General features: G+C 38.0%; 1 protein-coding gene across 1 annotated transcript; it reads right to left on the reverse strand.

Moving 5' to 3' along the window:
• Positions 1 to 2,384: 2,384 nt before the first annotated feature.
• LOC116307843 (uncharacterized) lies at positions 2,385 to 17,342 on the reverse strand. The gene is made up of 24 exons (XM_089039420.1): positions 16,955 to 17,342; positions 14,447 to 14,537; positions 14,182 to 14,235; positions 13,347 to 13,829; positions 13,062 to 13,244; positions 12,901 to 12,951; positions 12,695 to 12,768; positions 9,248 to 9,262; positions 8,947 to 9,031; positions 8,707 to 8,760; positions 7,816 to 8,301; positions 7,530 to 7,712; positions 7,371 to 7,421; positions 7,187 to 7,231; positions 7,031 to 7,072; positions 6,835 to 6,876; positions 6,417 to 6,458; positions 5,740 to 5,811; positions 4,698 to 5,183; positions 4,324 to 4,506; positions 3,999 to 4,043; positions 3,811 to 3,852; positions 3,179 to 3,589; positions 2,385 to 2,608 (listed from the first exon to the last, which is right to left on the reverse strand). Exons 2-24 carry the CDS (start codon positions 14,514 to 14,516, stop codon positions 2,574 to 2,576), a joined length of 3,234 nt encoding a protein of 1,077 aa, XP_088895546.1. The 5' UTR covers positions 14,517 to 14,537; positions 16,955 to 17,342; the 3' UTR covers positions 2,385 to 2,573.
• Between the last annotated feature and the right edge of the window lie 234 nt (positions 17,343 to 17,576).

The raw sequence follows: 17,576 nt of genomic DNA on the forward strand, positions 1-17,576 counted from the left end.
GCGTGTTGATTTACATTACTTTTTATTCAACGGCTTATTTAAATGACAAAACTGGCCGAAATTCCGTCAAAACTCCATTGGAATTGGTATTTTTTTCGTCTTTTGTTATTTTTTCTACGATCTACGTATACATCTACATTGATTATTTTCTTAAGAAGTTTACTTTAGTAAATACAACTGTTGATCAGTAATAATAAGACTTCTCTCGATCGAGTTTATGAGATTCATGCTGAATACCGCCGTGACTTTGAGCTGTCCCTATGGAAAATAAAGTCCTCCAGAGCTTGAAATCAGACAGATATTTGCTATACGGGTATGTGCCGCCCTATAGGGTATGGTTTTACGGCTTTTGGGTCTGGGGTAGGGTATCATTTTTTGACATTTTGTCTGGGATAGGGTATCAGATTAGTCTGGGATAGGGTTAACGATTTGGTCATTTTTGTCTGGCGAATAGGCTACGCTTTCTGCCGGCACAAAAACAATAAAAAACGTTAGTAAATATTGATTGCAATCTATTGAAAAACTGTCTTTTCCTTCTTTTAGTCTGGGATAGGGTGTACAATTCTTAGTTTTAGTCTGGGGTAGGGTATGTAAAATCAAAATTTTAGGTCTGGGATAGGGTCAGGCTTTTGAGGTCCTGGCGGCACACCCCTACCCAAGTTGGGGTGGTAGTACCCCCCCGGGCCAAAATGACCGATATCGTAATCCTGTAAAGCACAACCAAATTGCCTCTCCACAGCACAACGAAATAGACTCCACCTTTTAATACTACTGTAAAAATTGATTTTCACAGGACCTCAAATAAACCGAAAATTCACATATTAATAGTTGTAGATCGGCGAGAGCACGTGACAGTTGCGTGAGGCGTTGTGAAGTATGTGTCAACACCATGACGAGCAAATGTTAACGAAATAATCTCTGCTGAACTATGACGCATACTGAAATTTTTCTGAATGTCATCACCGCGAATATTTGAGCTACGAGAGACAACTTGAAGGTTTAGAGACACAGTAGATTAATTGTTTAAAGGTTTTCGAGTACTGTAAGTCAGTTATAATACTTTATACATCAACCTACCTTATAAACTTCCGACTTCGTAATTGTCAAATCCAATGCTAAATTTCTTAATGAACGTTCCATCGCACTATTGAGACTCCGTTCGCCTTATTGTATGCCTGTTCGCTCTAATGACAATGCTTCTTCGCTTCAACTAATATTCCTTTGCGGTTAATGAACAGCAAAAGGTGTAAGTATATAACAAAACGGCACAGAAAGCCCAAGAGAAAAGAATCCAAGAGTAAAGAATCCCAGTCTCGTTTCCTATGTTTTCATGTGGTTCGTACATTTGTAAAGTACTCATTATCATAGCTGCAACCAGGGAATACGTTTTTTAGTCATTTGGGTCCTTTTAGCTTTCCTTTCTTTACGACCGTCATAATTATGCTGAGAAAAAGACTCCGTTTGGAACTTCAATTTTCCAAATCCGAACTACCGTTGCAAGTAACCTCTGTCATGCATGTATGTGGCCACTGCCAAATCATAGATCGAACCCTGAAACAACGTTACTGATCAAAGGCAAGGGACGTCTGACTCTCACAGATTGAATAGCGCAGCGCGCTGATTCTAAAAATAGCTTAAAGATTCGGACAAACATTGCTATCTGTTTAACCGCTACGAGGATTATACGAACCGATTTTATTATTTTTACTTAAAGTTACAATAATAACTCATGTAAACTAAGATCAACTGCGATCGGCTGTGAAAATTATCTGCCGAAAGTAAACTTGTAAGTTTGTTTGTCCGAATTTCGCCTTTGTCTTCGTTTTTATGACGTCACGGCTGTGCTGCGCTATTGGAGTCCGCTAGCTAGTCTAGTTAGGTTTTGCGACAGGAAGGAGGAAAATGGGGAGAACACAGATCGCCACTGAAAACCCTCAAATCAAGAAAGAGACCTAACAAGCTCTACTCACACGTCATGCCGAAGCTTGGAATCCAAGATAGAAGGTGAAAAGCGCTACGCAACCCTTAAATAAGTAATTCCCATCAGAATTTAGAGTCATATAAGCCTGAAGCGAGATGACGTTTTACCCCCGTCTCTAGACCATAATCCTTTTCACACTGCTTTTGTTCTTTAATTATGACTATTGTTCCTGTATTCTCTAAGGAATCAAAAATTTTAATATGAAAGATTTTTTACAACTATTATGGTATAGAGACGGGGGTAAAACGTCATCTCGCTTCAGGCTTATTCATCAACCGTTTAATCTTTTATTAAGTCAAGGATAGCTCAATTTTGGATTTTTTATGCTAATTGTTTACTTTTTTCTTCAGTTAAATTATAATAGTTCAGTTTAATTAGTATTATTAATATTTTATAGTTTTTAAATAATTAAGCTATGGTGAAGCTATTTAGCAGTTTGGTGAAAAAATATTGATTGTTATTTGTGTATTTATTGTTTTACTTTCCCGCGTCTTCAACGGGACAATGTAATTATATGCTAAACATGCAAGCAAAGCTGGAATCTTGTCCATGCAGATAGATTACTCGTGATACATATGTGTTTGTTTTCTGATCATCGAGCCAGTGATGCTGTCGGACAAGAACCATCTGCGAAAATCATGATAATATATGTTTATTAGTTGTTTATAAGAAAATATAATTATTGCTTTGATTTAAATTTTTTTAGCTGTGTTTATAAAGTTGCAATTTTGACGACGTAGCATTCATCATCAAGATGACATAATTATAGTCTTATGATGTTATCAAATATGTTATGACTACAGTTATTGTGACGTGATATTATAATCAGCAATGTCAAATATTATCGAGAAGCCACTATTGGCGTAAGCATAGTGATGGTTTGCATCTATTGCTTACTATCAATCACGTGACTTTTTGGAGTTGACTGGGGGGCAAACAAGCGGTTGACTGGGGGGCAACTAGCGGATGCTAAGTCAAAACATATCAAAATAATGCCTCAAACATGGCTGCGATGACGTAACGTGCAGAAGAGGAATTGTTAAGGTGATGTTGTTATTTTATATCATCAAATTTTAAGCAAGAAAATAAAGTGAAAGTAAATCACTTAAAGCTCCGAGAAAACTCTCTTTTGTTGCGCAGTTTTTTAGCCATTTTTTCCTTTTCGATTTAATAGTAAAAACAATATCTCAGCGTTACCTGACTTATATTCACATATGATGCCATATTTGCTTTCACCATCCGTTGCTGTAAAAGCCCCAGGGGATCCCTCCTTGGGCGTGCCAGACATCATGGCGTACTTCCCATCATCAGCAGGTTCGTTAGGAGCCCAGTACGATATCGCCAAGGGTTCACCGTTGACCCATTTCCATTTGCCGTCATTTAGATCCTTCTTTAGCCCGATATACCAGCCGTTATTGTATTGGTTGTACGCCAAGTGTATTAGACTCTTAATGTATTTAAATTCACCCTCTGTTTCTATGGAAACGAGGTCACCACTGTCGTATCCAGCACATACTTCTTGTCCTCCTTTCCATGAAGTACCGATCAGCCTCAGCATGTAGCAGGTGTTTTTCCCTGTAAACTGTCCTTCAGAAGGTGGCACGGCTCCTACACAGTTAATTCAATAAAACCATGTCACATGTCAGGTATCCCTTTAGCCTCCTAGTACGCAAACGTTCTTAATGTCTGTCACGCGACGTTTCCCTTCAACGTTTCCCTCCAACATTTTAGGCCGAGTCCAGAGGTTGTTTCAGGGTATTGATAAAATAAAGACATTGTACTAAAACGTACTAGCCCCCTTTCAAACGTTTATGTGAGATATGCTTTACCTGTTGTTTTACCGCCTGGGGCTTCTGTCACACCAGGAGTGCCTGAGTAAAGAAAACGGCCATTAATTTGTTACACCATTACAACACAGAATAAATGACGAATCAAGTAATTATCAAATCTGTCGTTATAGAAATTGATATCGTCAAAGAAATGAAATACTGACTATTTTTATGAACTACTGTTTTACCCGTTGTTGCAGCACCAGGACCTTTGGTAGGAGGGGGACGAACTCCTGTTAACGAAACAAAAATTCAAATTACGAAATTATGAAAAACAAGTATTTATTATCGACGGACGAAAAGGATATTTCGTAAATATCCCGAAAAAGACGTGTCGTGTCGTGACCCAATAAGTGTTTTGTCGGAATATTTGATTGGATGAAAAGTAATCTCGCTCGTAGTCGGATTGGTTCAAAAGATGTCGTGAATTCCACTACCGTGACAGTGACAGTAACGTAAGTGTTACACAGTAACAAACTTATGGACGTAAAGAAGGAAAGGACAAAAACGTACCTCCTTTGGGAACGAAGCACCATTTTCTGCCTTCTGCTCCAAAAAAGTCAACGCCTGGTTCAGACATGAACATATCGTCATAGCAACAGCCAGCGTTCAGGCATTCCTCAGGGGTCACGAATGGGGCCTTCAGGTCTGCGTTGCAATCTTCACGTTCCGATGAACGGATATCACATTCTGGTTCTAAAGCGACCAAAATGAGAAATGAGTTCAATTTTAGGAGGTCGAACGTCGTTACGGCTGTCTAACTATATTTCTTACATTTTCTCTTTCGATAGTGCTAGACTACTCATCAGTACCTTTCCATCAAGTCCCCGGTCCCAGAATACTAATCCATTTAATATCGCATGTGAACAAATAGGATGTGTCCCTACCTGGGTCTTTACGCGGTAAGACATTTTTTGGAGCCAGTTCAAAATAATCCACATTAGCATGCGAGGCAGGTGCATAATGAGCTGTCACGTACGTTCCATCGCCTTCCTTGATGTTCAACCCACAGCCCAGTTTGGTCTCTCCTTTCCATACTACAGCCATGAAGTGACCAACAGCCTGACCATTCCCTTTCCCTGTAGCATAGTCATAGTCATTTTTGATCTCAGAGTACCAGCCCCTTGCGGCACCTGGGATGGCTCCTTCCATCTTCTCCATCCCTTCCCATCCCCAACCTTTCCATGAGATGCTCTCAGTAAACTTATCCGTCCATTCTGAATGGTGCATGTTGCCTGCTCGTGCTTGTTCGTCGGTCCATTCTTGGGCTGACTTGGCCAGTTCTGGATCACACGACATGGGCGGAGCGTCGTGTAGTTTTCGATAGTAATTGTGTAATTTGAGGCATAGAAGCTGACAGTCTGGGCCACAGGCTGAAAATATTAAAAAACAATTAAAAATAAGTCCTAGTACATTTAACAGGTATTTCTGTCATGGCCTTTCCAAGCTACTCCTGTTTGGTCTATGTGAACGTTTTTTTATATCCATATAAATAATTATAACGCGACCAAGTCAACTATTCATAACTCCAGAAGTTTGGTTTTTAGCGATTTAAAGCAGAACAGGGTTCGTGCCGAGGTATTCACTTAAAATTCAAGGAGTATGTTCAGGTAACTACGCCAAGGTTTTACAATGGTTGCACATGGCCGCCTTTCAGATTTTTCGATCTTTCTGACTAGATCTATTTCAGAATCATACAAGTAATGATCCAAGCAAAAATTCAAGGAGTTTTCAAGGAGTTTAAGGCGTAGCACGAACCCTAGCAGAAGTACAGTACCCTTTTAGCTGTTTTGGCCGCGCAATTATGAAAATGGGTGCAACTGTTCTTATCTTTAAACCCAAAACTAGCAGAGAGACATTTTGAATTGCTGAGTAACTGCAACAATAGTTGTGTTGTTGTTGTAAAGATAGCCAAGGTTTCATACTCACTGAGTCCTTGCCCACAGCTTCCAACGTTCATCCATTCTTCTGTTTGGCCGCCACCCGGGGCAGCTGTCACGGCTGAAAGCACAGCAATATTTCATATATCAGAAAATAATTGATCCCTATCCGGGGCAACTATACTCATTGTGAACTTATGTCGTACTAATAGACGGTTTGACATGACGTTGGTGTATCTTTGACAATACTAGTAACTTTGTCATTAGTTTCTTTTGTTAGATACACCAATATGGCTGACATCTCTATTGTCAGTTAACTCTCTAAGCACTGAGTTAAAACGCTCTATCTAAGGTAATTAAAATTATTTTTATACGTAAATATAATATACTAACTTTTCCCCCCTTCATATACACTTATTTCAATAAAGTTAGTCATCTGAAAAGCTATAAAGCTGAGGCCGACAAGGATTATGGGTAGATTCATTTTACACGTTCAATCGCTTGATAACTGTTTAAGGACTTACGAATCTTTTACCGGTTACAGTCTCACCTATTCTGAGCATCATCGAGCTGCAGTTTGTATTAATAAGGCTTTGTATATTTATGCTTTTTCGATATGAAAAGTTTTCCATGATGCTCAGTGATCTCAGCTTTCTAGGTTTTTGGTGACTAACTTTGTTGAAATAAGTGTATGAAATGTGTATCTACGAAAGACTAATCGTGTACCTGTTGGTTTGGCTCCAGGAGCTTCAGTCACACCAGGAGCACCTATACGTAGTGAAGACAAGAATGTGGCATCAAGATTATCAAGGATATATACGAAGTATCTCAACAAATGTTTGATGATATATTTTTTTTGGCACGCTGCATGCTGCATACCAAGCTTTATAAATGTATTGTAGATAATATGTAAATAATGTCAGCACAGAGGAAAATATGCCGGGAAAAGGTGCAGACAACATGCAGCAAAGTTTGGGAAAATTCCATATAGTTGTGACCTTTGGGTATTGCACTGGTATTGCTCGTAGTACATTTTGGGCATGGCATGTAACATGCTTCATTAACCTTTTTGTTTTTGAAATACCCGAATATCAACCCCATCTTCCTTACATAAAGTGTATCTATATATGAAAAACTAATGTACCTGTTGTTTTGGTCCCGGGGGCTTCAGTTACACCAGGAGCCTCTAAAAATAGGTTTGAGTTGGAAATGAAATATAAGTATAAGGTAGATAATCACTGCTAGTAAGAAATAATAATGACCGGGTCTGCATTGTAATATAGTATTCGTCTTCGCTCACTAAAAAAGTAAAAAGAGCAAAAAAGAGTAAAATCATATACCTGTTTGTGTGCCTCCAGGGGACTCAGTAACACCAGGGGCTCCTGAAAATACAATTAGTAAACTAAGAAATGTGGCTATTGATATGAAGACATTTGCCGTACATTTCATCCGACATCCATTAAGGACGTTTGAGGCAAAACACAATATAGTATCACCTGTTGTTTGACCACCTCCAGGGGCCTCAGTAACACCAGGAGCACCTGCAAGTGCAATTAAAAAAATATATATGAAATTACACTGAAAAAGGGGTGCAAGGGTATCCCCTAACATCATTAAAGGTAACAGTAAGGTTGTTCAAGGCAAAAACATCCAATCGACAAAAAAATCTGAATGGTTTACCTGTTGCTTTTGTAGTTTGGGCACCTGGTGCTTTAGTGGGAGAGGGTGCTCCTAGGAAAACACAACAAGTGACTGTCGTGAGAACTGAAACCTTAGGTCTGTCCTTGAGCTTGATGATTTATCAGAATGTTAACTTTTGTATTGCATATATTGACTCACCTCCTTTACGAACGAAGCACCAATTTCTGCCTTCTGCTCCGTAGAAATTTACACTTGGTTCGGACATGAACATGTCATCGTAGCAACAGCCAGCGCTGAGGCATTCCTCAGGGGTCACGAATGGGGCCTTCAGGTCTGCGTTGCAATCTTCACGTTCCGATGAACGGATATCACATTCTGGATCTGAGATAACAATATGAGAAAAAATATTGAATTTCAGAAAAAAGGATTCGGCCTTAAACAAATGAATTGAATAATTAGGAAAGTTTTTAGCGTGTGTCCCTACCTGGGTCTTTACGCGGTAAGACATTTTTTGGAGCCAGTTCAAAATAATCCACATTAGCATGCGAGGCAGGTGCATAATGAGCTGTCACGTACGTTCCATCGCCTTCCTTGATGTTCAAACCACAGCCTATTTTGGTCTCTCCTTTCCATACTACAGCCATGAAGTGACCAACAGCCTGACCATTCCCTTTCCCTGTAGCATAGTTATAATCATTTTTGATCTCAGAGTACCAGCCCCTTGCGGCACCTGGGATGGCTCCTTCCATCTTCTCCATCCCTTCCCATCCCCAACCTTTCCATGAGATGCTTTCAGTAAACTTATCTGTCCATTCTGAATGGTGCATGTTGCCTGCTCGTGCTTGTTCGTCGGTCCATTCTTGGGCTGACTTGGCCAGTTCTGGATCACACGACATGGGAGGTGCATCGTGCAGTTTTCGATAGTAATTGTGCATTGCAACACAAAGAGCCTGGCAGTCGGGACCACAGGCTGAAAAAAAGGGGGGATTAGAATTGGTAGTTACACTGACAAAAAATAGTACGAGGGCAGCATCGGGGAATTGTGGGAAAAAGCCAGTTGTGTTGCTTGTTCTTCCTCTTCTATACTACAAGATTTGCCACGGTTTTCCTCTAAGAAGATCCTAAATCTAAATCTAATGCATTTACCACTTCTGGGTGGACGGCTTAATGATTAAAAGGTGTTGTAACCCAATTGATAAGGCAGCCGATAGAACGAATTAGAATTTAGAGGTTGATTATTGTGGAGGGAGAAAAAAAAAAAAACAAAAACAAAAACAAAAACAAAAAAATACAAAAAACAAAGCCACTGCTAAGTCCCAATTTTCTAATTCATATATCAATTAACGTGGCCTTGATAATGGTAATAATTAATTACTGAGTCCTGCTCCACACGAGGCGTCTCTTTTTGCGACCATTGTTGAATGATGATCTATAAAGGAAATATAACAATGTCCTAATCAACCAATCAGTCATAAAAGCCAGAAATATATAGAGACTTCAAACAGAGTAAATCAAAACCAAAACCATATAAAAAGAAACATTAAGTAAATAGTTTTTTTTATGCCAGCCAGAATGTTGAAACTGGACGTAAATGGTAGTGAGTGCCTGTACTTACCAGATAGTGCAATTTGATAAAGACAGGTTAAGAGCACAATGACCCCAAAATAGCTCCGAGACAAGAACATTGTCTCGACAAGAGTCTAGAACTAAGAAAAATAAAAATAAAATCATACATAATAGCCAACCCAGCAAAGCTTTTAAGCTCTCTAATTTTTTTTAAAGATATTTTTCAGGAAGAAAAAATAAAAATAAAGTCATAACGGAACTGCCAAAATAGTTGTATTAATGAGGTTCAGCCATACTAACTTGCCAAATGATGTTCTGAAATGAGTACTTCTATTTCGAAGAATTCTTACCTTACAAAATTTAAACTGAAAAGAAAAAAAAAGGTTTGTTATTGTTAATAAGTGGGGAAAAAAGGTTTTAAGTGTCAATGTACATCACCTCATGAAAGCAGTTAAGTCGGCAAGAACATACGACAACAGGTTGTCTAATGTATTAACTGTGAGGACTACCGGATCCGCCTTGGGTCAGTGATTAACAGTACTCAAACCTGGTTTACCGTTAAGCTTACCTAACGAAATAACCTTTTTGAAATTTGGATGGACCATAGCCTGATGTGGATTCATCAGTCCTGATGTGGGTTGCTCTCATCTCGCGGTTAGTTATTACATCCATTTTGAAATCACAAGCAAATCCTGCAATCTGATTGGTTCCATGCAGCAGTGATTTCAGCCTAAATTGCACGATTTTAATATCCCCTTAATAAAGCGAAACAATAGGTCCTGGTTTTTCGAAGATCTTGTCAATCTTCAAAAGTAGTATGAGAATTCCATTCGATTAGAACAACTGTTAGTGTGCTGTATCTTCTTTTCCGTGTCGAACTCATGCTTTTCTTTTAGGGATATTAAGCGACATTTTACAGTCCGTAGTCGGCGTATCTTAAAGTTCCTACTGAGAAAAAGACTCCGCTTGGAATTTCACTTGATTGTAAATCCGAACTGCTCTTGCAAGTAACCGCTGTCGTGCATGTATGTGGCCAAAGCCTACTTACTGATCGAACCCTGAAACAACGTTGCTGATCAAAGGCAAGGGACGTCTGATTCTCACTGATGGACTTGAAGTCCGCTAGCTAGTCTAGTTAAATTTTTTAAAAATTCTTCATAAAATATATGAAAATAAGTTAAGGATTCCTTAAATAATTGTTTTTGTACAAATTGTGGAAATAAATACACATAATAAATAAAAACAAAGCTACCACAGCGTGAGCTTGAATGAACTTGACATGATAAATGTATTATCTGTAGGAAAACCTACAGATAATGCATTTATCATGTCGAGTTCACATGATATCAAGGATTGGCTGAGGGCTCTCGACCAATCAGAATTGAGATACTTAGTAAAATGTATAATGATATGTTATGAATACAGTTATTATGACGTGATAATCAGCAATGTTAATTATGATGTCATGCTTCTACTTATAGCCGATAATGGCGTAACCATAGTGATGGTTTGCATCTATTCCCAAGATCCAAATAACAACCGGAAATGACGGCCATGTTGGTGGTATAAACAAATCTATTGTTGAACATCACTAACATGGCTGCGACGACGTAACGTGCAGAAGAGGAATTGTTAAGGTGATGTCGTCATTTTATATCATCATATTTTAGGCAAGAAAATAAAGTGAAAGTAAATCACTTAAAGCTCCGAGAAAACTCTCTTTTGTTGCGCAGTTTTTTAGCCTTTTTTCCTTTTCGATTTAATAGTAAAAACAATATCTCAGCGTTACCTGACTTATATTCACATATGATGCCATATTTGCTTTTACCATCCGTTGCTGTAAAAGCCCCAGGGGACCCCTCCTTGTGCGTGCCAGACATCATGGCGTACTTCCCATCATCATCAGGTTCGTTAGGAGCCCAGTACGATATCGTCAAGGATTCACCGTTGACCCATTTCCATTTGCCGTCATTTAGATCGTTCTTTAGCCCGATATTTCAGCCGTTATTGTATTGGTTTACAAAATGTGGCATCAAGATAATCAAGGATATATACAAGCATCTCAACAAAGGTTTGCCGATTGTTTTTTTTTTTTTTTTGTTTTTTGTTGTTGTTTTTTTGCACGCTGCATACTGCATACCAAGCTTTGTAATGTACTGTGGATTATATGTACAAATAATGTCAGCACAGAGGAAAATATGCCGGGAAAACGTGCAGGCAACATGCAGCAAAGTTTGGGGAAATTCCATATAGTTGTGATCTTTTGAGTATTGCACTGGTATCGCTCATAGTGCACTGATTTTGGTTATGGCATGCAACATGCTACAAAACCTTCATTAACCATTTTATGAAATACCCGAATGTCAACCCTATCTTCCCGCATAAACTGTATAAATGAAAAACTAATGTACCTGTATTTTAGGTCCCGGGGGCTTCAGTTACACCAGAAGCCTCTAAAAATAGGTTTGAGGTGGAAATGACATAATAAAATAAGGTAGATAATCATTATTAGTAAGAAATAATAATGACCGGGTCTGCATTGTAACAGTATTCGTCTTCGCTCACTAAAAAAGTAAAACTGAGCCATGTAAAATCATATACTTGTGTAGTCTACGACCACAGGTTGAGGCTATTTATAGCTCTGTCGATAGTCGAGAAAAAATACACCATTCGAACGTAGCTCAGATTGTATTGCTGTAGATTTATTGGAGATTGAATTATAGTTAACACAACACGATTATAAAACTGGCTCGAGTTGGCTATATTCGATGCTGTAACGTACTAAACAACGATTTGTCCTAAATTAATTCCTAAATTTGGTTGATCGATCTTACAAATCATTCATTGCTCTAGCGTACAATGGATACAAATTGTGAATCATTTTAGAAACATAAAAAAGTAAAAAATAAAGGTACTATTCTAAGCTAAGTCATTATAAGGTAAGTAGGTAGAATGGCTAGTTGAAGGGTGGAATATTGATTCGAAATGTTGGAAATACCTAGTAGGCGTCGAGTAGCAAACTTAATACTGTACTTACAAGAACACGTGTTATTGACTATGATTGACTAAAGGATCGAGTTACTTAATGATTAAAAAATTGATAAAAGGTTAAAGTGCTACTACGACGAAAATCGCTCAAACTTGGATTCAGCTGAAACTTCCTAAGAATACTCTTTAAAGGTCCAATAATCACTGTATGAAGTGTTTTCTCGATATTCAGTACGAAAGTATGATATTTTTACGATTATTTTTTGGAGTCTGTGACGTCATACACTCAACATCAAACATTGCTACATATATTTCTTTGTATATAGATCCTTAATTTATTTTATTCCTATGAAGCCCAAAGGGTGGCTAATGTGCTTATTTCACATTACTTGTGACTATAATTTATATTTTGGGGTGTTTGGGTATTTCTTTCTCCCTTTACTACTGATATTTTGATCATAAACTACAAAGAAATGTATGGAGCGATTTTCGATGTTGAGTGTATGATGTCACAGACTCCAAAAAATAATCGTAAAAATATCATACTTTCGTCCTGAATATCGAGAAAACACTTCATACAGTGATTATTGGACCTATAAAGAGTATTCTTAGGAGGTTTCAGCTGAATCCAAGTTTGAGAGATTTTCGTCGTAGTAGCACTTTAAAGTTAACATTCTGTTTGTTTGCCTCAAGGGGACTCAGTAACACCAGGAGCACCTGAAAATACAATTTATATGAAGTAAACTAAGAAATGTGGCTATTGATATGAAAGAACATGCCGTTAATTAGAATGTACATCCATGAAGGACGTTTGTGGCAAAACACAATATAGTATCACCTGTTGTTTGACCACCTCTAGGGGACTCAGTAACACCAGGAGCACCTGCAAATGCAATTTAAAAAAAAAAAAAAAAATTAAACCGAAAAAGGTGGCAAGGGTATCCCCTAATATCATTAAAGGTAAGGGTGTTCAAGGCAAAAACATCCAATCGACAAAAAAATCTGTATGGTTTACCTGTTGCTTTTGTAGTTTGGGCACCTGGTGCTTTAGTGGGAGAGGGTGCTCCTAGGAAAACACAAAGCAAGTGACTGTCGTGAGAACTGAAACCTTAGGTCTGTCCTTGAGCTTGATGGTTTGTCAGAATATTAACTTTTTTATTGCATATATTGACTCACCTCCTTTACGAACGAAGCACCAATTTCTGCCTTCTGCTCCGTAGAAATTTACACTTGGTTCGGACATGAACATATCATCGTAGCAACAGCCAGCGCTAAGGCATTCCTCAGGGGTCACGAATGGGGCCTTCAGGTCTGCGTTGCAATCTTTACGTTCCGATGAACGGATATCACATTTTGGATCTGAGTTCACAATATGAGAAAAAATATTAAATTTCATAAAAAGGATTCGGCCTTAAACAAACGAATTGAATAATTAGGAAAGTTTTTAGCGTGTGTCCCTACCTGGGTCTTTACGCGGTAAGACATTTTTTGGAACCAGTTCAAAATTCACATTAACATGCGAGGCAGGTGCATAATGAGCTGTCACGTATGTCCCATCGCCTTCCTTGATGTTCAACCCACAGCCTATTTTGGTCTCTCCTTTCCATACTACAGCCATGAAGTGACCAACAGCCTGACCATTCCCTTTCCCTGTAGCATAGTTATAATCATTTTTGATCTCAGAGTACCAGCCCCTTATGGCACCTGGGATGGCTCCTTCCATCTTCTCCATCCCTTCCCATCCCCAACCTTTCCATGAGATGCTCTCAGTAAACTTATCCGTCCATTCTGAATGGTGCATGTTGCCTGCTCGTGCTTGTTCGTCGGTCCATTCTTGGGCTGACTTGGCCAGTTCTGGATCACACGACAAGGGAGGTGCATCGTGCAGTTTTCGATAGTAATTGTGCATTGCAACACAAAGAGCCTGGCAGTCGGGACCACAGGCTGAAAAAAAGGGGGGATTAGAATTGGTAGTTACACTGACAAAAAATAGTACGAGGGCAGCATCGGGGAATTATGGGACAAAGCCAGTTGTGTTGCTTGTTCTTCCTCTTCTATACTACAAGGTTTGTCACGGTTTTCCTCTAAGAAGATCCTAAATCTAAATCTAATGCATTTACCACTTCTGGGTGGACGGCTTAATGATTAAAAGGTGTTGTAACCCAATTGATAAGGCAGCCGATAGAACAAATTAGAATTTAGAGGTTGATTATTGTGGAGGGAGAAAAAAAAACAAAGACACTGCTAAGTCCCAATTTTTAAATTCATATTTCAATTAATGGTAGTAATTAATTACTGAGTCCTGCTCCACACGAGGCGTCTCTTTTTGCGACCATTGTTGAATGATGATCTATAAAGGAAATATAACAATGTCCTAATCAACCAATCAGTCATAAAAGCCAGAAATATATAGAGACTTCAAACAGAGTAAATCAAAACCAAAACCATATAAAAAGAAACATTAAGTAAATAGTTTTTTTTATGCGAGCCAGAATGTTGAAACTGGACTGGTCTTGTTGAAATATGATATGTAAATGGTAGCGCGGAGTGCCTGTACTTACCAGATAGTGCAATTTGATACAGACAGGTTAAGAGCACAATGACCCCAAAATAGCTCCAAGACAAGAACATTGTCTCGACAAGAGTCTAGAACTAAGAAAAATAAAAATAAAATCATACATAATAACCAACCCATGATAACGTTTAAGCTCTCTTCGAAAAAAATTTTTTCAGGAAGAGAAAATAAAAAGAAAGTGATAACGGAATTGGATTGAATTCCGGTTGGAAAACAAATGGTATGTGTCAGTCAATTCGGAAAGTTCCGGAAAACTCGGTCTTATAATTGAGGTAACCCACTTTTCCCGCTCTTTTTAGTTCTTCCGGAAGACGCGCGTACCATTTTTCGAAAGTCAAAGTTTCCCGCTCTTTTCTTACCATTAGCGAATTAATTTCCAACCGGATGAATTAGTTTAAATGGTGAGCAACCCCGTCTTGGGTCAGTGATTAACAGTATTTCAACCTGGTTTACCGTTAAGCTAATGAAAATCGGCTTTTTGAAATTTTGATGGACTATAGCCTGATGTGGATTCATCAGTCCTGATGTGGGTTGCTCTCATCTCGCGGTTAATTATTACATCCATTTTGAAATCACAAGCAAATCCTGCAAATTGATTGGTTCCCTGCAGCAGTGATTTCAGCCTAAATTGCACGATTTTGAGCTCTAAATTGCACGATTTTAAGCTCTAAATTGCACGATTTTGCACATCATCTGATATGAACCAACCACAAGATAGACATGTCATTTTCTCGCCGCTTCTTGCGAAAAAAAAAAAGAGCAACGGCTCAAAAAATTTTTTTTGAAGAACGACTTTACCGTAAAAAGGCGTAAAAAAAGACTTAAAAAGACCAACTGAGCACTTGAAATTGCCAAAAGCATCTTCGTAAAGTAACTGCTTAAGTAAGTTGAAGATATTACAGCCTTTTTGCTCAATACAATTGTAAACCGTTTTTGAAATTCACTCGCTTTTGAAATTTGGATAAATATTTTGAAACGAACATTTTTTTATCGAGAAAAACTTATCTTTTGTTTAACAATAGCTTCCCTCCTTTTTTTCCAGTGGTAAACTTGAATTTTGAGTGAGTTTGATGAAGAACGCACAAAATGTAAAGAATTTGATTTCAAGTTTGCTTGAATGATTTTTTTTCCGTTCAAAACGACTTAAGTGAAAAAAGTGCTTGCGTGATCGATGATTGTTAAAGAAACAGGAATTTTTACGTTGGGAGAATTTATTGTTTCATCATCAAAATTGCACATCATGAAAAAAAAAAAAAAAAAAAAAAAAAACCAAAAAATTGCAGGAATCGCAATACAAAACGGATTACGATTTTGAGACGGCAATACCACAAAATATTGACGGCGTTCGCAGAAGATATATTCTCGTATTGGGCTCCGTCGCTACGCGACTCCACCACAATACGAAATATATTTTCTCACAACTATAGCCGTAAAAATCATAATTAGTTTATAATATATGGATAAATGATATTCTAGTTCTGTTCCCCGATGGGGCCCATTAAGGTGGAACCAAACTAATTGAGAGCGAATTTTGGATAATTTTATTCTCGCTCCCTTCGCAAAACTAGTGCGTCAATTTAACTGGATTTTTCTTATAATGTATTTGGATGATCCTAGATTCTAACAGTGTATTTTATTTTAAGATTTTTTAAATGTTAAGCCTATTACGGCCGAAAATCAAACAGTGTTATTTTTAGTTTTTGGCTTTTTTCTCCTCATCCTACGAGGTACGATTTTTCTGAAATTTTCAGAATCTTATCATCTAGTACTATTGCAGTCTGTATAAATTTGGATGGAAAGTCTTGGGCAGAAAAAAGTTATGACGGCACTTGAAAATTCGATCCAAAATTTGAAGCATATGAAACATCGCGCTGTAGAAACATTACCATTGAATGGATTGCCTTAAAGTTTTCACATGTCTTTTTCCTATAGTATTGCAGATGAGCCTTACGAAAAATCAGCATCAATTCTTAAAAACTCATCGAATAAATGTTTTTTTTTTACTAATTGTCGTTGTAAACCTAATTGTCGTTGTAAAAATGAGAGTTTTGCTAAAAATCGTGTTTTCGCCGTTTTCTTGAAAACGGCTCCAAGTTTTTTCTTTAAACTTCCTACATCAATAGACCAGAGCTTTATCTAGATGGTAGTGAAATTTTACAGCCTTTCCTATCCAAATTTTGGAGAAAACATTTTTCAAAATCATTGTTAGAATCTACGATAATCCAAGCACATTATATGAAAAATCCAGTTAAATTGACGCACTAGTTTTGCGAAGGGAGCGAGAATAAAATTGTCCAAAGTTCGCTCAAAGTTTGGTTCCACCTTAAGCGGCTGAAATTTGCGGGAGAATGAGACAAAATGATGAGGGAGAGGAGATGAAATATACTGTAATATTTCATGGAGGTTTGATTGCCAACTCAGATCGAAACGTATTCTAAACAACCCATAAAAGCACAAACTGTACTGGGAAGTTGTTCACGTCGAATCTACTTACCCAATAAATATTTACCAAGCGACACTTTAGTTTTTTCCTCGTAAACCCCGACAGAGAACTCTTAAAGCGTTTCTGGAAACACTGATATATTTAATTAGTTTTGGTCTACCACACCTAGCCGCATTGAAAAGGCTACAACTTCGTCTTGAATAATTCAATGAGCAAGCTCTTTTCACACAATGTCACGAAAGGATTTTGACGTAATGATGACATCATAGAAATCGTTTACCGCTTATTATTTTCTCGAAAACTAAACTTTCAAAGCGACTTGCACCAATCGAAACTAGTGACTTTAAGATACGCCGACTACAGACGTGAGTTAATTTAGGACTGGGACGAGGTACGTGACCTCCATTCGCCCACCGTCGCGAGCTCACGACGGTAGTATTCATCAAGGCTCCCAACATATTGCAATATGAAATAAATGTATGAGAGCGTTTTCCAAATATTACGCGATGAATATTTTCATGGACTTTTACTATCATTTCCAGCGTGTCAACTTTATATCCTCAAAATCGGGACTTTAATTTAGTGGATTCAATATTTTTAGTACTATAATATAGGTACGAATACAGACACTGTCCTTATTGGCTGCCACAGGCAACCCAATAATTAAGAAAAT

Source organism: Actinia tenebrosa, unplaced genomic scaffold (assembly GCF_029948245.1).
Source record: "Actinia tenebrosa isolate PJP-AT-01 unplaced genomic scaffold, QUT_ActTen_1.0 PGA_scaffold6__47_contigs__length_16458017, whole genome shotgun sequence".
Lineage (NCBI taxonomy): Eukaryota > Metazoa > Cnidaria > Anthozoa > Actiniaria > Actiniidae > Actinia > Actinia tenebrosa.

Excerpts from the sequence above, each read along its gene's own strand:
- LOC116307843 (XM_089039420.1), bottom strand. The coding sequence starts at position 14,516 with ATGTTCTTGTCTTGGAGCTATTTTGGGGTCATTGTGCTCTTAACCTGT. Across the intron at positions 8,302-8,706 it reads CTCGTGTGGAGCAGGACTCA|CCTGTGGTCCCGACTGCCAG; the intron begins GTAATTAATTAT and ends CCTTTTTTTCAG. Across the intron at positions 7,232-7,370 it reads CCAAACTACAAAAGCAACAG|GTGCTCCTGGTGTTACTGAG; the intron begins GTAAACCATTCA and ends TTGCACTTGCAG.